The sequence below is a fragment of the Oncorhynchus gorbuscha genome, linkage group LG07 (assembly GCF_021184085.1).
Source record: "Oncorhynchus gorbuscha isolate QuinsamMale2020 ecotype Even-year linkage group LG07, OgorEven_v1.0, whole genome shotgun sequence".
NCBI lineage: Eukaryota > Metazoa > Chordata > Actinopteri > Salmoniformes > Salmonidae > Oncorhynchus > Oncorhynchus gorbuscha.
This window is the reverse complement of record NC_060179.1, coordinates 60,368,639-60,388,751: the sequence shown is the minus strand read 5'-3', so window position 1 is coordinate 60,388,751 and position 20,113 is coordinate 60,368,639. Positions and strand designations below refer to the sequence as shown.

The following is a 20,113-nucleotide window of genomic DNA, read 5'->3' as shown; positions in this document are numbered from 1 at the left end:
GTAGGATAGTCAGTTTTACTAGGGTAAGTTTGGCGGTGTGAGTGAAGGAGGCTTTGTTGCAGAATAGAAAGCAGACTCTAGATTTGATTTTAGATTGGAGATGTTTGATATGAGTCTGGAAGGAGAGTTTACAGTCTAGCCAGACACCTAGGTACTTATAGATGTCCACATATTCATCCAGGGGGGTGATGCTAGTCGGGCGTGCGGGTGCAGGCAGCGAACGGTTGAAAAGCATGCATTTGGTTTTACTAGCGTTTAAGAGCAGTTGGCGGCCACAGAAGGAGTGTTGTATGGCATTGAAGCTCGTTTGGTTAGATAGCACAGTGTCCAAGGAAGGGCCGAAAGTATATAGAATGGTGTCGTCTGCATAGAGGTGGATCAGGGAATCGCCCGCAGCAAGAACAACATCATTGATATATACAGAGAAAAGAGTTGGCCTGAGAATTGAACCCTGTGGCACCCCCATAGAGACTGCCAGAGGACTAGACAACATGCCCTCCGATTTGACACACTGAACTCTGTCTGCAAAGTAGTTGGTGAACCAGGCAAGGCAGTCATTAGAAAAACCGAGGCTACTGAGTCTGCCGATAAGAATATGGTGATTGACAGAGTCGAAAGCTTTGGCCAGATTGATGAAGACTGCTGCACAGTACTATCTTTTATCGATGGTGGTTATGATATCGTTTAGTACCTTGAGCGTGGCTGAGGTGCACCCGTGACTGGCTCGGAAACCAGATTGCACAGCGGAGAAGGTATGGTAGGATTCGAGATGGTCAGTGATCTGTTTGTTGACTTGGCTTTCGAAGACCTTAGATAGGCAGGGCAGGATGGATATAGGTCTGTAACAGTTTGGGTCCAGGGTGTCTCCCCCTTTGAAGAGGGGGATGACTGTGGCAGCTTTCCAATCCTTGGGGATCTCAGACGATATAAAAGAGAGGTTGAACAGGCTGGTAATAGGGGTTGCGACAATGGCGGTGGATAGTTTCAGAAATAGAGGGGGGGGGGGTTAAGAGCTGTTGGCCGAGGTTGGAGTAGCCAGGAGGAAGGCATGGCCAGCCGTTGAGGAATGCTTGTTGAAGTTTTCGATTATCATGGATTTATCGGTGGTGACCGTGTTACCTAGCCTCAGTGCAGTGGGCAGCTGGGAGGAGGTGCTCTTGTTCTCCATGGACTTTACAGTGTCCCTGAACTTTTTGGAGTTAGAGCTACAGGATGCAAATTTCTGCTTGAAAAAGCTGGCCTTTGTTTTCCTGACTGACTGTGTGTATTGGTTCCTGACTTCCCTGAACAGTTGCATATTGCGGGGACTATTCGATGCTATTGCAGTCCGCCACAGGATGTTTTTGTGCTGGTCGAGGGCAGTCAGGTCTGGAGTGAACCAAGGGCTAGATCTGTTCTTAGTTCTGCATTTTTTGAACGGAGCATGCGTATCTAAGATGTGAGGAAGTTACTTTTAAAGAATGACCAGGCATGCTCAACTGACGAGATGAGGTCAATATCCTTCCAGGATACCCGGGCCAGGTCGAACCCGGCGGTGTCAGAGGAAGGCCCTAAAAATTGTCAAGACTCCAGCCACCCTAGTTATAGACCATCACTGACCCCCCTTTCCTGTCTGTTCTCACCCTCTTCTGCCACTCAGTCATGCTGGTCTTCAAAGTCCTACTCCTTTACTAAACCCTGGCATCCTTGACTTCACTACAATGTTTTTAGTTAAACCAGAGATCGTATAGAAAACAAAACCATTGGCTTTGGTTAAATATTAGCTAACTAGCTAAAGTTAGTTTCAAAGACGGTACAAAAACTCTGTGGTTAGTTAGCTTGCTAACGTTAGCTTTCTAGTGAGCTGATATTAACCTATATTGCCCCATCAATAGCGGCTTTAATAGCAGAAGTTCAAATAACTACCTATTTTAATATTGAAATCATAGTTGATTAGCTAGCTAGTTGGTAAGCTAGTTTCTCTACTGAAAAACTATCAAACTTAGGCTGACTTCTTTATTATCAGCCATTGTTCACCTTTCACTGTACTCTTTCATCTCTCTGGTAAAAAATCTGGTTAGAGAGCAGTGAAGCTGTGATTTGTCCAAAAACCTAGCAAATTTTGTTATAGTAGACTGCTACAGGCCATGTTCTTTGGCTAGAATTTCCCCTATTATAAAATTAGAGTAAGCGTTTGCGAGAGCAAATGGATTTTGGAGACCAAACTGGTTAATTGGTGTGGGAGAAAAGACATCAGTGTGTGCATGGAGTTTTTAAATTTGCAGTCATTTCTGAGTCTTGACATGTAAGTATTTCTTTAGGAAAACAAAAATCTCTGTTTTCATTAATTTACTGCATGTGGCAATGCAGTTCTGCTCACACAGTCACACAGATTCTCTCCCTGTGCATTGGCTCCAACAATAAGTACCCTTTATCTTGTCTTGATTTAGCTGGAGGAAATTGTGAGCAATCCAAGTATTTAAATCACTAATACAGTCTTATTTATATGTGGAGATAAAATCCTCTGGTGACACAGAAATGAAAAGTTGTGTATTGTCTACATAGCAGTGAAAATCAATGCTGGGCTTTCTGATAATGCTGCCAAGGGGTAACATGCATAAACTGAACAGTATCAGACCAAAAATCTAACCTTGTGGAACGCCACCTGTGATATGTATTTTGTTTGAGTTGTGTTCACCAAGGTTGACAAAATATAAACTGGTTAAATAGTTCCTAAACCAATTTAGAACTGGACTGTAGAGGCCATCCCACCTCTCCAAACTGTCCAGAAGGACATCATGGTCAACCGTGTTGAATACAGCACTTAAAGACAGCACTTAAAGACAAGAGTACAAGGACAGAGAATGTCGCCTTATATTCAATGATCTGATTCTATATTATATATTTTGTAAAACAATAGTAATGTTACAATCAAGTATTTTTAATTGTCTTGGCCTAGACCACAAAACAGTGGAAGCGGAACTTTATTTTCACAGCACGTCGTTCGACAGGTTTTTTTTTAATAGACACAATCACTAGAAGAAAACAAAACATTTCGAGCAGCTTTGTTTGCTTCTGTACTGGCAGCCTGCAACCTATATGAATTATTTTGGGGAGTTTTTCCTGAGATAAATATGTAAACCAATGCTGTTGACGATGACTTCCAGGAATTTACCAGTAATTAAATGACCGGTGAAGATTGTGCGCAATAACAATGGTATCCTTTAGCCTACTCCTTGCTAGCTAACGTAGCAAATCGAATTCAACGAAACCAAATAATCTAGCTTTATTTAAACATTTTTTTTTACAAATCCGTGACATTACAAATAGATTGTGAACAAGTGTGCGGTCATTTAGCTATACATGGGCTCTTGTTGAGGGGAAATGCTAGCTAGCCTAGAGGTTCTAGCTAATAGCCAGCAAATCGCGTTAGCCTAAATTTGACGAAAGCAAATGGCAACAAAGTAACGACCTTCCCTTTTACATCAATAACAGTAATTTCACGATCGAAGGTGTTGCGAAATGGCCATCTTAAAGTAGCATTGCTTCTCCGAAAGATAACAAATCAGAACGTTGTCAAGTTAGCTAGCTAGGTAACGTTATTTATCTCGTTCCTGACGGTGATTGTAGTGTAGCTATTTGTCATGCCTGGAATGATAGCGTTTGGTCGGCGATGGGGCATCGCAAGCGACGACCTGGTCTTTTCCGGCTCTTTTGAGCTGTTCGTCAGGGTTCTATGGTAAGTGAACTCAACATTAATGGAACGATATTCAAAGCAAAGGGAGGGATGATGCAAAACTTTTTGTCATATCATTCCACGTGCAGTAAATGACAGCTGTAAACGTAGCTGTCAGTAGTCGTAGCTACATAGATCCCACACTCAGTAGCACCTTGTTGTATTCTCTCATTGTTTGTATTTCACTTTGATTTATTATACAAGCATGAAAAACACAACGCTATCCTCCCTGCTATGCCCAACCCACAACCTGGTAAAGGTTGCTGCACTGACTTCTATTGGGGGGTATTCATTATGCCGAATATGTTGTTAAACAAAAGCAAAAGGAGAGAAACGGGAGGGTACCAACGGAATTTGTCCAATAGAAACGTGTTCTGTTTTGCAAGTGTTTGGACTAATGATTACACCCCTGGTATTGCTTTGATGCGTTTTAATGATCTAAAAAAAATCTAATCAATCATGCTGTATCTCTTCACTGCCCTACAGGTGGATCTGGACGCTGGCTCTGTACACTCTCCATAAGGGGAAGTTTGACTGTTCAGGTGGGAGAGTTCTACACAGCTACCTGGTGGTTTTACTGGTCCTGTTGGCTTTCATCATCCTGTCTTTATGTGCCATCGTCTACGTCAGCGCTCAAGGTGAACCTTGCACACTTTTACTGTTATGACATGATGAAAGGAATTTACATGAATTTACTGTATTATACACTGGGTTTAGAATTGGTGTTATATATATTCTAGTTTAAAATTATAATTTTTTTACCACTTTTAGTAATATATTCAGTGCAATCAACAGGTCTGGTTATCATAACATATGACATAATCCTCCTCTTCACCATGACTCAGAGTTTTACGTTGTCAACATCTCTGATTGTCTCTGTTTCCCCAGGGACCATCACTAACCCGGGCCCGCGACGCTCCATCCCGGTGCTGTTGTATGTGCGGGCGATGCTGTACGTCCCTGAGCTGATCTGGGCCATCCTGGGGGCCATCTGGGTGTCTGATGACAGCCGGGGCTGTGAGCCTGCTGAGGTGGGGGCCGTCATTGCAGCAGTGGTCGCCAGGTGGGTGGGAAGAATGCTTTTTCCTGTACGTATACTGTGGTATGAATTTGGGGATTTTCATGAAATTTAATCTATGGAAGGGACCTTTTTTGACTCCATAATGTTTCATCTGTATGTGCTACAAAGGAAAATTGGTGTCATATGAAGCTTTACCACTTTCTCTGTATTATGAGAAATATTAAAATTTCAATAACAATGCCCTTACATTAATATATGGATATTGAAAAATCTAAACATAAATACTGAAAATATACAATTTTTGATTTAGGAACATATTTCATATTGTTGAACATAATATACTCTACGAGCATATCAAAGTGCGATTTCTGCTAGTTTTTATGGCCCATTTTTATACAGAGACATTTGTATAGTAGGCAATCACAGCCATCCTTTTACATGTATCAAATCATATTTTCATTGGTCACCAACACATGGTTAGCAGATGTTATTGTGAGTGTTTTGCAAAATGCTTGTGCTTCTAGTTCCAACAGGGAAGCAATATCTAACAAGTAATCTAACAATTCCACAACAACTACCTAATACACACATCTAAAGAATGGAATAAGAATATATACATAAACTCAGCAAAAAAAGAAACGCCCCATTTTCAGGACCCTGTCCTTCAAAGATAATTTGTAAAAACCCAAATAACTTCACAGATCTTCATTGTAAAGGGTTTAAACACTGTTTCCCATGCTTGTTCAATGAACCATAAACAGTTAATGAACATGCGCCTGTGAAACGGTCATTAAGACACTAACAGCTTACAGGCGGTAGGCAATTAAGGTCACAGTTATGAAAACTTATGACACTAAAGAGGCCTTTCTACCGACTCTGAAAAACACCAAAAGAAAGATGCCCAGGGTACCCGCTCATCTGCGTGTACGTGCCTTAGGCATGCTGCAAGGAGGCATGAGGACTGCAGATGTAGCCAGGGCAATAAATTGCAATGTCCATAATGTGAGAAGCCAAAGACAGCGCTACAGGGAGACAGGAAGGACAGCTGATCGTCCTCGCAGTGGCAGACCACGTGTAACAACACCTGCACAGGATCGGTACATTCGAACATCACACCTGCGGGACAGGTACAGGATGGCAACAACAACTGCCTGAGTTACACCAGGAACTCACAATCCCTCATCAGTGCTCAGACTGTTTGCAATAGGCTGAGAGAGGCTGGACTGAGGGCTTGTAGGCCTGTTGTAAGGCAAGTCCTCACCAGACATCACCGGCAACAACATCACCTATGGGCACAAACCCACCGTCACTGGACCAGACAGGACTGGCAAAAAGTGCTCTTCACTGACGAGTCGCGGTTTTGTCTCACCTGTGTTGATCGTCGTATTCGCGTTTATGGTCGAAGGAAGGAGTGTTACACCGAGGCCTGTACTCTGGAGCGGGATCCATTTTTTATTTTTTTATTTAAATGTATTTTATTATTTTTTTATTATATTTTATTTTTTAATGTAAAGGGGGAGGATTCATCGTGGTCTGGGGCGGTGTGTCACAGCATCATCGGGCTGAGCTTGTTGTCATTGCAGGCAATCTCAACGCTGTGCGTTACAGGGAAGACATCTTCCTCCCTCATGTGGTACCCTTCGTGCAGGCTCATCCTGACATAACCCTCCAGCATCACAATGCCATACTGCTCGTTCTGTGCCTGATTTCCTGCAAGACAGGAATGTCAGTGTTATGCCATGGCCAGCAAAGAGCAAAGAGCCAGATCTCAATCCCATTGAGCACGTCTGGGACCTGTTGGATCGGAGATTGAGGGCTTGGGCCATTCCTCCCAGAAATGTTGGTGGTAGAGTGGGGTAACATCTCACAACAAGACCTGGCAAATCTGGTGCAGTCCACGAAGAGGAGATGCACTGTAGTACTTAATGCAGCTGGTGGCCACACCAAATACTGACTGTTACTTTTGATTTTGATCCCCCCCTTTGTTCAGGAACACATTATTCCATTTCTGTTCGTCACATGTCTGTGGAACTTGTTCAGTTGTTGAGTCTTATGTTCATTCAAATATTTACACATGTTAAGTTTGCTGAAAATAAACGCAGTTGACAGAGGACATTTCTTTTTTTGCTGAGTTTATACATGTATGGATGAGCCAATGACCGAGCAGCATAGGCAAGATGCAGTAGATGGTATAAAATAGTGTATATACATATGAGATGAGTAATGCAAGATAGTTGAAGTCGGAAGTTTACATACACTTAGGTTGGAGTCATTAAAACTCATTTTTCAACCACTCCACAAATTTCTTGTTAACTAACTATAGTTTTGGGAAGTCAGTTAGGACATCTGCTTTGCATGACACAAGTAATTTTTCCAATACACTGTATCACAATCCCAGTGGGTCAGAAGTGTACATACACTAAGATGACTGTGCCTTTAAACAGCTTGGAAAATTCCAGAAAATTATGGTATGGATTTAGAAGCTTCTGATAGGCAAATTGACATCATTTGAGTCAATTGGAGGTGTACCTGTGGATATATTTCAGGGCCTACCTTTGAACTCAGTGCCTCTTTGCTTGACATCATGGGAAAATCAATTGAAATCAGCCAAGACCTCAGGAAAAAAATTGTAGACCTTCAAGACTTGTTCCTCCTTGGGAGCAATTTCCTGAAGGTACCACGTTCATTTGTACAAACAATAGTACGCAAGTATAAACTCCATAGGACTACGCAATCTCCATACCGCTCAGGAAGGCGACACATTCTGTCTCCTAGAGATGAACGTACTTTGGTGTGAAAAGTGCAAATCAATTTCAGAACAACAGCAAAGGCCCTTGTGAAGATGCTGGAAGAAACAGGTTCAAAAGTATCTATATCCACAGTAAAACGAGTCCTATATCGAAATAACCTGAAAGGCCGCTCTGCAAGGAAGAAGCCACTGCTCCAAAACGGCCATAAAAAAGCCAGACTGGTTTGCAACTGCACATGGGGACAAAGATCGTACATTTGGAGAAATGTCCTCTGGTCTGATGAAACAAAAATAGATCTGTTTGGCTGTAAAGCCCATCGTTATGTTTGGAGGAAAAAGGGGGATGCTTGCAAGCCGACGAACACCATCACAACCATGAAGCACGGGGGTGGCAGCATCATGTTGGGTGGGTGCGTTGCTGCAGGAGGGACTGGTGCACTTCACAAAATAGATGGCATCATGAGGTAGGAAAATTGTGGATATATTGAAGCAACATCTCAAGACGTCAGTCAGGAAGTTAAAGCATGGTCGCAAATGGGTCTTCCAAATGGACAATGACTCCCAGCATACTTCCAAAGTTATGGCAAAATGGCTTAAGGACAACTAAGTCAAGGTATTGGAGTGGTCATCACAAAGCCCTGACCTCAATACCACGGAAAATCTATGGTCAGAACTGAAAAGGCATGTGCGAGCAAGCCTACAAACCTGACTCCGTTACACCAGCTCTGTCAGGAGGAATGGGCCAGCTCTGTTAGGAGGAAGGCTACCCAAAATGTTTGACCCAAGTTAAACATTTTAAAGGCAATGCTACCAAATACTAATTAAGTATATGTACGTTTCTGACCCACTGGGAATGTAAACTTCTGACTTCAACTGTATGTTAATGTTATTAAAGTGGTCAATGATTTCAAGTCTGTATCTAGGCAGCAGCCTCTCTGTGTTAGTGGTGGCTGTTTAACAGTCTTATGGGAAGGAAGTTTTTTTTTCAGTCTCTCGGTCCCAACTTTGATGCACCTGGACTGACCTCGCCTTCTGGATGGTATCGGGGTGAACAGGCAGTGGTTCGGGTGGTTGTCCTTAATGATCTTTTTGGACTTCATGTGACATTGGGTGCTGTAGGTGTCCTGGAGGGCAGGTAATTTGCTCCCGGTGATGCGCTCTGCAGACCGCACCACCCTCTGGAGAGCCCTGCGGTTGTGGTTGTTGCCGTACCAGGCGGTGATACAGCCTGACATGCTCTCAATTGTGCATCTGTATAAGTTTGAGGGTTTTAACCTCTCTGGGACGTTGAAAAGCCAGGGAAAATGCAGAGTGCCAAATTTGAATAAATTACTATAAAAATTAAACTTTCATTAAATCACACATGCAAGACAGCAAATTAAAGCTACACTTATTGTGAATCCAGCCAACATGTCAGATTTCAAAAAGGCTTTTTCTCGCGAAAGCAAACAATGCTATTATCTGAGGATAGCACCTCTGTAAACAAAAGAGATAACATATTTCAACCCTGCAGGCGCGACACAAAACGCAGAAATAAAAATATAATTAATGTCTTACCTTTGACGAGCTTCTTTAAAAAAAAAAAAGTCCCATAAACATCACAAATGGCCCTTTTTGTTCGATTAATTCCGTCTATATATCCAAAATGTCAATTTATTTATTTGGCGCGTTTGATCCAGAAAAACACCGGTTCCAATTAGAGCAACGTGACTACAAAATATCTCAAAAGTTACCTGTAAACTTTGCCAAAACATTTCAAACTACTTTTGTAATACAACTTTAGGTATTGTTTAATGTAAATAATCAATAAAATTGAAGACTGGATGATCTGTGTTCAATACAGGAAGAAAACAAACTGTAGCATGCTTTCTGGTCACGCGCCTCTATCTAACAGTACACTTCAAGTGACCCTCGTTCAAGATGGCCGTACTTCTTCATTACACAAAGGAATAACCTTAACTTATTTCTAAAACTTGACATCCAGTGGAAGCGATAGGAATGAGAACCCATTGAAAAGAGTGACCTCAAAAAAAAAATCTGAATGGTTTGTCCTTGGGGTTTTGCCTGCTAAATAAGTTCTGTTATACTCAGACATGATTCAAACAGTTTTTTAGAAACTTCAGAGTGTTTTCTATCCAAATCTACTAATAATATGCATATCTTATCTTCTGGGGATAAGTAGAAGGCAGTTGAATTTGGGCATGCATTTCATCCGGATGTGAAAATACTGTCCCGTCACCAAGAAGTTAAGTGACAAGCCAAATTTCTTCAGCCTCCTGAGGTTGAATTATAAAAAATAAAAAATAATTTAACCTTTAACTTGGCAAGTAAGTTAAGAACAAATTCTCATTGACAATGATGGCCTTCCCCGGCCAAACCCTGTGCGCTGCCCTATGACGGTAGGAAACATCTTCACTTTGCTGATCCTCAACACTGGGGCCCCACAAGGGTGCGTGCTCAGCTGTTGCGCCTTCTTCACCACACTGTCTGTGTTGGTTAACAATTTCAGTTTGTCTGTGGTGTTTACGCCGAGGAACTTTTCACCTTCTCCACTACTGTCCCGTTGATGTAGATAGGGGGCTGCTCCCTCTGCTGTTTCCTGAAGTCCATGATCATCTCCTTTGTTTTGTTGACGTTGAGTGAGAGGTTGTTTTCCTGACACCACACTCTGAGGGCCCTCGCCACCTCCCTGAAGGCTTTCTCGTCGTTGTTGGTAATCAAGCCTACCACTGTAGTGTCGTCTGCAAACTTGATGATTGAGTTGGAGACGTGCATAGTCACGCAGTCATGGGTGAACAGGGAGTACAGGAGGGGGCTGAGCGTGCACCCTTGTGGGGCCCCAGTGTTGAGGATCAGCGAAGTGGAGATGTTTCCTACCCTCACCACCTGGGGGCGGCCTTGCGAGGGTTAACACGTTTAAATGTCATATGTCGGCCACAGACTAGGAGAGCCCACAGTCCTTGGTAGCGGGCTGCGTCGTTGGCACTATATTATCCTCAAAGCGGGCAAAGAAGGTGCTTAGTTTGTCTGGAAGCAAGACGTCGTGTCCGTGATTGTCTGTAGACCTTGCCACATACGTCTTGTGTCTGAGCTGTTGAATTGTGACTCCACTTTGCCTCTATACTGACATTTTGCTTGTTTGATTGCCTTGCGGAGGGAATAACTACGCTGTTCTGTATTTGCCATATTCCTAGTCACCTTTCCATGGTTAAATGCGATGGTTCATGCTTTCAATTCTTTCCGTATGCTGCCGTATATCTACAATTTCTGGTTAAGGTAGTTTGTAGTTGTCAGTGGGTACACCATCTCCTGTGTACTTCCTTATAAACTCACCCACCGAATCGGTGTATATGTCGATATTATTCTCTGAAGCTACCCGGAACATGTCCTCAGTCCGCTTGATCAAAACAATCTTGAAGTGTGGATTCCGATTGGTCAGACCAGCGTTGAATAGTCCTTATCCCGGCTACATCCTGTTTTGAGTTTCTGCCTATAGGAAGGCAGGAGCAAAATGGAGTCTGGTGTTTTGCGAGTACAATTGAATGAAGCTGCCAGTTGAGGACTTGTGAGGCGACTGTTTCTCAAACTAGACACTAATGAACTTGTCCTCTTGCTCAGTTGTGCACCGGGGCCTCCCACTCTTTCTATTCTGGTTAGAGCCAGTTTGCGCTGTTCTGTGAAGGTAGTAGGTCACAGCGTTGTACTAGATCTTCAGTTTCTTAGCAATTTCTTGCATGGAATAGCCTTCATTTCTCAGAACAAGAATAGACTGACAAGTTTCAGAAGGAACGTTCTTTGTTTCTGGCCATTTTGAGCCTGTAATCGAACCCAGAAATGCTGACGCTCCAGTTACTCAACTAGTCTAAAAGAAGGCCAGTTTTATTGTTTCTTTAATCAGCAGTTTTCAGCTGTGCTAACATAATTGCAAAAGGGTTTTCTAATTATCAATTGGCCCTTTAAAATGATCAACTTGAATTAGCTAACTCAATGTGCCGTTGGAACACAGGAGTGATGGTTGCTGATAATGGGCCTGGGGTAGATATTCCATTTTCAAAAATCAGCCATTTCAAGCTACAATAGTAATTTACAACATTAACCATGTCTACACTGTATTTCTAATTAATTTGATGTTATTTTAATGGACAAAAAATGTGCTGTTCTTTCAAAAACGAGGACATTTCAAAATGTATGGTAGTGTATATATTTACCCAAAAAATATATGGGGCATTGGAATTGATGCGGACAATTACATTGATGGAAGCAACAATCTATCCACAATTTTAAAGCTGATCCACCCCTGAAGTTATTTATTTGTTTATTTGAACTTGAAAAAATTGGCTATGGTAACATTTATAAATTGGATCATAACTCTACATCTAGTAGAGATCCCACTCTGGAACTTTGATATGCCTGTAGAGTATGTTATGTTTAACAATATATTTCAAAATGTGCCAATCTAAGAATGGAATATTCTTCAATATTCATTTTTTAAAATCAAAATCAAAATACTACTCATATTACAGAGCAAGCGTTAAAGCTTCATGACACATATATTTTTGCTTTGTAGCACATACAGATGAAACATTATGCTATTATGTCTTAAGGAGGCCTGGGTAAATCAAATTAATTATTTCTCAATAATGCTTTAAGATACAAACTTCAAATATTTTAGGCAGGGAATAACCTGTTTTGGCAATTTTTATGGTATATCATAAAAATTAATCAATCACAGGACGTTTTTACTCATTCAGCAGTTTTTACCAGATTAAGTACAATACCATTGGAAATGTTGAAAGTTCTATTTATATTCCTGAAACTTAAGTTGAAAATGATGCTTTTACTGCTTCTTGTTAACAAGACATATTGATAATAGCCCAATGTCAAAACACAGTTTTAATGTCCAAATCAATAAACGATATTCAGAAAGAGTTTGTGCTATATTGAAAACCTAAAGTATTCTATCTACACATGTAATCATATTACTTGTATTTTTTTCTAACGAGCAGCATATAAACTGGACACAATCATTTTGTTTTGACAAATGGCAAAAATCACTCATCAGTTAGTGGGGATGCGCTGTTGAAACTACCACAACGAATAAAAAAATAAAAAATACATCACTAGTGAGAGGACAACCTGCAGAACAGTCAGTTACATTTTGAAATGTTGCATTTTGATACGGGCAGTGGTGTAAAAATACTTTTAAAGTACTACTTAAGTAGTTTTTTGGGGGTATCTGTACTTTACTTTCTATTTATATTTTTGACAACTTTTACTTCATTACATTCCGAAAGAAAATAATAAACTTTTTACTCCATACATTTTCCCTGACACCCAAAAGTTCTCGTTTCATTTTGAGTGGCTAGCAGAACAGGAAAATGGTCCAATTCACGCACTTATCAAGAGAACATACCTGGTCATCCCTACTGCCTTTGATCTGGCGGACTCAATGAACGCAAATGCTTCATTTGTAAATTGTGTTGTGCCCCTAGCTCTCCGTACATTAAAAAATAAGAAAATGGTAACGTCAGGTTTGCTTAATATAGGGAATTGGAAGTTATGTATACTTTAACTTTCAATACTTAAGTATATTTTAGCAATTACATTTACTTTGGGTACTTAAGTATATTTAAAACTAAATACTTTCAGACTTTTTTACTGAAGTCGTATTTTACTGGGTACTGGGTACTTTTACTTGAGTAAGAGTAAAGATAGCTTAATAAAAAAATTACTCAAGTATGACAATTGGGTACTCTTTCCACTTTTGGTTTGAGCGTTGGGCCAGTAACCGAAAGGTTGCTAAATTGAATCCCCAAGCTGACAAGGTTAAAATCTGTCGTTCTGCTCTTGAACAAGGCAGTTAACCCACTGTTCCTAGGCCGTCATTGTAAATAAGAATTTGTTCTTAACTGACTTGCCTAGTTAAATACATAAATTCCACCTCTGGATACAGGGTCACAAAAACAGAAAGGGAAACACAACACTGTTTTGTCAATTAATCCTATCGATTATCACTTTGAAATTAATTGTGCGAGTGGGGGGATATGAGGTTGCACATCCTGTTAACTAACACAGCTATAAAAAAAACACACAGAATCTGGGAATAATTTGTACGTCACTGGTTAGAGGATAATTTTTGGTGTAACACTTACATTTAAAGAAAATCACTTCCATCAATATCACTCTGAAATCAATAGAACAGGCAAACGTTTGGTGTATCACTGTTTAAACCAACACTATTCAAAGGCCACACGGAGTAACCTATACATGTTTGGTTAGATGAGAATTTGTAGAAGGCTTCTATTTATATTTTGGAATGGAGGATGTTGATTTCGGGAGGCTGCCATCACTGAAAAGGGAACAAACCACTTCTGTTAACTTCAACGAATCACGACCCGCCATAGGATATCACAGTGACAACGGTTGGCCGTTATTTAAGGGATAGTTGGACTGTCAAATTCGTTTATTGGTGTGTGACCAGCAGCTTTTATAAAGAGACCACCCTGAATTATTTGTGCCATTTGAGAAAGGAATTGATATCTGTGTTCTATATCCTGCGACCCCCCCCCCCTCCCCCACCAATCTTAGTTAAATGGGATGTGTAATTCGCCCTAGGTTGTGAACAGAGTGACCCATGGTGGCGATGGGGTTATGGTATGGGCAGGTATAAGCTATGTACAACGAACACAATTGCATTTTATCGATGGCCATTTGAATGCCCATTGTCGTGCCATTCATCCGCGGCCATCACCTCATGTTTCAGCATGATAATGCACGGGCCCCATGTTGGAAGGATCTGTACACAATTCCTGGAATCTGAACAAGTCTGTTCTTCCATGGCCTGCATACTCACCAGACATGTCACTCATTGAGCATGTTTGGGATGTTTCCACAAATATCCAGCAACTTCTCACAGTAGAGTGGAACAACATTCCACAAGCCACAATCAACAGACTGATAAACTCTATGTGAAGGAGATGTCGCGCTGCATGAGACAAATGGTGGTCACACCAGATACTGACTGGTTTTCTGATCCATGCCCCTACCTTTTTTTAAGGTGTCTGTGACCAACAGATGCATATCTTTATTCCCAGTCATGTGAAATCCATAAATTAGGGCTGGTTTCCTTAAATGAACTGTAACTCAGAAAAATATTTGAAATGGTTGTTTATAATTTTTGTTCAGTATAGTAACACATAATGGAAAGTAGCGTTGTATACATTATTTAGATATGGCAAGATAATTCAAATAAACTCACAGATTTGTTCAATAATCAGATTTCTTACTAATTGAACCATTTAGAGATTTAAAGTCTCTTATGCACAACTTAACCTGGCACCCTAGAAAGAGCTCCCATAGTGACTGTGCAGCAGCCCATTAATTTGACATCTCTAAATATTTTATTTATTTAACCTTTTATTTAATTAGGCAAGTCAGTTAGGAACTTTTGTATTTATTTTTAGAATGACGGCCTACCCCGGCCAAACTTTAATCTAGACCGGACGTCGCTGAGCCAATTGTGCGCCTCTCTAATACAATTCCTAATATTTAGGTGCATGGCCTTTTGCCCTCCAGAACAGTCTCAATTGGTCCGGGCATGGAGTACAAGCATAGCTTTCATCTGGATTCACCTGGTCAGTCTTTGTCATGGAAAGAACACTCAGTGTATGTCAACAATCCTTCCTCCAAAGGACCCTTCTATAGATTACATTTATTGAAAATCCAAAACACCACGGTCCTGTTTTGTTCTAGGTTTGTGAGGTATCGCCCATATAGGCCTACATCCTACCTGAATATACAGTACATTGGCAGTTTACATTGTGTTTACATTCATCTCCCTCCCTGGCAGTTGGATCTTGCTGCTGTCCACAGGGGTGGGAGTGCTGTTTGTGTTCGACCCACTGGGCAGCCGCCTTCCTGGGCCTCCGTCCCAGGAGCAGCTAGGGGTAAGGGACCTGGAGAGCAGTGAGGGCTCCCAGCTTCTGTCCACCGCCCGCTCTGTGGCTGTCAGGGTGTGGGAGAGCAGGCTAAGGCTGCTCTGCTGCTGCCTGCCTCAGGATGAGAGCCACAGAGCTGCGTTCTCCAGCATAGCTCAGCTTGTCAGCGGATTCTTCTCGGTGAGTAAGGGAAACGGGGTGTGTCTGTGTACATCTTGTTGGTCAGTGTGAGACTTTTTAAAAACTAATCATGTTTTCATTGTGTGTTAGGATACAGACCTGGTTCCCAGTGACATCGCAGTGGGTCTGGCTCTGCTACATCAGGAGCAGGATAAGAAGGAGCAGTGTAGGGATCCAGACGAAGTCCTGTCTCACAGCCCCTCATCACCTATCGTAAGTACTGGAGTCAGTCAATAAGTCTGTCAATCCATCCAAAAATAATCAGTGCGTCCATTAAATTAATCAATGACAATTTGTGTGTGTTTGCTCTGCAGGCAGAGGATCTTGAGGCAGAGCTGGAGAAGGCTGCCCACTGTATGCAATTTGCTATAGCAGCGTATGGCTGGCCCATGTATGTCTACTCCAACCCACTCACTGGAGCCTGCAAACTCAGCGGGGACTGGTAAGACTGTTACACCTCTAATTTAACGTGCTCATCCTTCTCGATGTTTGAGCCGGTGTGTGAAAGTAATTTGGCCACTTTGTTAACAGCAATATCTAGAGGAGTGGCCACCACCTACATAACTACATAAACAAAAACACAAGCATTCTTACATATGTACTGTAAATACTTATATGCCCATCTACTGTGTGTTTCAGCTGTAAGACCCAGTCTGCTGAGTATGACATTGTCGGAGGAGACAACATGGGTTGCCATTTCTCCTCCATCCTCCACAGCACCGGCCTACAGTACAGAGACTTCATCTACGTTAGCTTTCACAACCAGGTACTTCGACTCAGGGCAAATCTCAAGTGAGATCCTATTCCCCATTAGTTTGCAACCTTTGGCCAGTACTGAATTCTCTACTGATGAAATACAACCCTGTGTGTTCCAGATCTATGAAATTCCATTCTTTGTGGCTCTGGACCATAAGAGAGAGGCAGTACTGGTGGCTATCAGAGGAACACTGTCACTCCGGGTGAGACCATCACTCCGTTCCACCTATCTCTATCTATCGATCTATCGATCTATCGATCTCTATCTCTCACTCACTCGTTCATGTACATTTCTGTGTAGGATTTGCTGACTGACCTGTCTGCAGACTGTGAGAACCTCCCAGTAGAGGGAGTGTCAGGAACATGCTATGCTCACAAGGTGGATAGAATAATCACATTACTTCATCTATTGAATGTACATGTCTATGTATTTCTATCAGAACATTCTTTATTTGTAGATAGGAGCTGTAACCTCTGTGTTTCACAGGGCATGTCTCAGGCAGCCGGCTACATCTATAAGAAACTCCTCAACGATGGCATTCTAAACCAGGCTTTCACCATCGCACCTGTAAGTCTCCTTACCTGTCCTCTCTCCGACAAAGTACATTCGTTGTAACCTTAGAAGCACTAACTGTGTGTGTGTGTGTTTTCAGGAGTACAAGCTAGTCATCACAGGCCACAGTCTTGGAGGGGGTACAGCCTCTCTTCTGGCCATTTTATTACGTAGCTCCTTCCCCACCCTACAGTGTTACGCCTTCTCTCCACCAGGGGGACTCATGAGGTACCAACACATTCAAATAATTCATGTTTAGCATTATGTCAAGTGAGGATTTAAGTTTGTGTAATGTACATAGTATTATTCCGATTAATTTCCCTTTGTGCTCCCTCTGCAGTAAAGCCCTGGCGGAATATTCCAAAGACTTTGTGGTGTCTGTGGTTTTGGGGAAGGACTTGGTGCCAAGGTGAGGAGAGGAGCCACTTTAGACTGAGATGCCCCCCTCCTCCTGTCATGTGCTCTGTACTCCCATGTTTATCTCAGACAAAAGTTTACCCTGAAACAAACTGTGTTCTATTAATGAGTTTCTCAGTATTACACATTATTATACTAGTACACACAGTGGACCAGGATAGGGATTCGGAAACTCTTGTTTTATTCATGTGTCAGTGTGTCAACTCAAGTGGAAAGTCCTGGTTTCTGAGTCTGAATGTGAAAGTGCTGTGGTGTAGAGGCTATTCCTGACTCTGAACGATGGAGACGCTATATTTAGGATCTGCCCCCTTATTACAGGCACACAGAAAATGAGAGCAACTCTCCTGCCCTCTCTCTCTTTTCTCTCTCCCTCTCGCTCTCCTCTCTGAGTTAGAGTTCAAGTGCTTGTTCTGTGTTTTGGTGAAAGCACAGATTTCATTCATTTTTCCTCTCTCCTCCACTTCCATCTCTCTCAGGTTGAGTTATCCCAACATGGAGGACTTGAAAAGGAGAATATTAAAAATGGTTTCTAATTGCAATAAGCCCAAGGTGAGAACATTCAAATTCAAATCCAAAATTGAGTAAATTAATCAAATAAGTTGGGCGGAATCCTAACTTGGGACCCTTATTACTTCTGATGACTTCTCTCTCTCCCCCTCTCCTTTTCACTCTCCCTCAGTACCGTATCCTACTCCAGGGCTGTTGGTATGAGTTGTTTGGGGGAGATCCTGATGACTTCCCTACTGAGATGGACAGGCGGGAGGAGGAACTTAGCCAGCCGCTCCTGGGGGAGGAGACACTGCTGATTCGTGGCTCCTCATCCTATCAAAGCCTGGCTTCTGAGGACTCGCCGGTACACTGCGCCCACCTGCCACTTTATTTACCGGGACGTATACTGCACATTACAGAGGACGGCCCATCGCGGAGGTGTGTGACACAAACACACACACAAAATACATTACACCCATGTCTGCCTTTGTCATTGACCAAAGTTTTTGTCCTCTACTTTTTCTTTCCCTTCCTTCCCTCCTTCATCGCTTCTCCAGGTCCTGTTTTTCCCAGGTGCGTTACCGGGCGGAGTGGTCCAATGAAACAGCATTCCGGAGTGTTCTCATCAGTCCTAGGATGATCGCCGACCACATGCCTGATGCTGTACTCCGATCTCTCCACAGTATGACACAGGACAGGCCCTTCAACCTCTGCCCCTCGTCGCTTAGCAACAGCCACCTCAACGTCATCTGAGTCACACTGCTACACACGTACACACACCTGGACAGGGCGAGCCTGACTGTCTGTTGCGAAGGCTGTCCCCAGTCCTTTGGTTCTAGTTTCATCTCTTCCCGCCCCATCTCAAGTCCCCCCCCAGTTTCTGTCCCTGTTTTGTCCCTACTCCATGACCAGGATGCTCAACAGCGAATACAAAGGGACTAGACAATTGGACTCCTCGATTAAAGGACTGTGCAGGATTGTCTTTCTCATTAGGCCTTATGATTATTTATTTATGTAGTAAACATTTGTTGCCATTTCATTGGTTATTGCTATCTTCTTCTGAGTAATTCCATGAACTGTCATTGTGTCCTTATCATCCATTGTGCTCTGTGTACATACCTAGATTGCAGTGTTACTGTAATTCCAAAAGTGTACATTCAGATTTTTTTATTTTATTTAGGCTGCTGATTTTGAGATTATTTTTTGATTATGTAACTATGCTTTGTCTTGTGTGGAATGTCTAAGACTTAGAAAATTGCTTGAGGTAGAATTTGTCCTGGACCACAGATCTAAGATCAGATGACCCCCTCCCCCTCTCTTTACCCTAACCATAAGGGTGAAGAGCAATATCTGACCTTGCATCAGTGTTAAGAGGACATTTCTACCTACTGAAAAAATCAGGGCCCTATTGGCCTATGCATTGCAGATCAACAAGTCTCACCAATACTCCCAAAGCTTGAACAGTTTGTTTTTGCCCCATATATGCTAAATGAGTAGTGTATGAAACAAATGAGTTAATTGGCATGAAAACAACTTCTAGGTGATATGAGGTAGCCTAAATGACTCCAGTTTCATGACACATGTTCTGTTAACATGCCATATACATACTTTATAAGGTAATTAAATATTGAAAAATGAAAGTCAAAGTAATGGTTTTACATCTTGAATCGTGTATTTGTGATGATGGACTCATCATACAAATAAAATTGTCATTAGTCACTGCAGTTATTTTTGTATTTGGAGGCTGGTTTACTTACACTACCAGTCAAAAGCTTGTACACACCTACTCATTCAAGGGATTTTCTTTATTTTTACTATTTTCTACATTGTAGAATAATAGGGAAGACAACTATGGAATAACACATGGAATCATGTTGAAACCAAAAAATCAAAATAGATTTGATATTCTTCAAATAGCCACCCTTTGCCTTGATGACAGCTTTGCACTCTTGGCATTCTCTCAACTAGCTTCACCTGGAATGCTTTTCCAACAGTTTTGAAGGAGTTCCGACATATGCTGAGCACTTCTTGACTGCTTTTTCTTCACTCTTGTGGAGGACAGGTCATCTGATGCAGCACACCATCACTCTCATTGGACAAATAGCCCTTACACAGCCCAGAGGTTTGTTAGGTCATTGCCCTGTTGAAAAACAAATGATAGTCCCACTAAGCCCAAACCCGATGGGATGCCGTATCGCTGCAGAATGCTGTGGTAGCCATGCTGACAGTATCACCAGCAAAGCACCCCCGCACCATAACACCTCCCCCTCCATGCTTTACAGTGGGAAATACACAT

General features: G+C 42.0%; 1 protein-coding gene across 1 annotated transcript; it reads left to right on the top strand.

Annotated features, from left to right (window-relative positions):
- The first annotated feature begins 2,984 nt into the window (after window positions 1-2,984).
- On the top strand, window positions 2,985-19,541 carry LOC124040137 (diacylglycerol lipase-beta-like). The gene is made up of 15 exons (XM_046357022.1): window positions 2,985-3,718; window positions 4,202-4,353; window positions 4,604-4,778; window positions 15,335-15,602; window positions 15,693-15,815; window positions 15,917-16,044; window positions 16,242-16,368; window positions 16,478-16,561; window positions 16,660-16,737; window positions 16,846-16,926; window positions 17,012-17,139; window positions 17,252-17,320; window positions 17,805-17,877; window positions 18,008-18,255; window positions 18,375-19,541. Exons 1-15 carry the CDS (start codon window positions 3,624-3,626, stop codon window positions 18,568-18,570), a joined length of 2,025 nt encoding a protein of 674 aa, XP_046212978.1. The 5' UTR covers window positions 2,985-3,623; the 3' UTR covers window positions 18,571-19,541.
- Window positions 19,542-20,113: the final 572 nt, after the last annotated feature.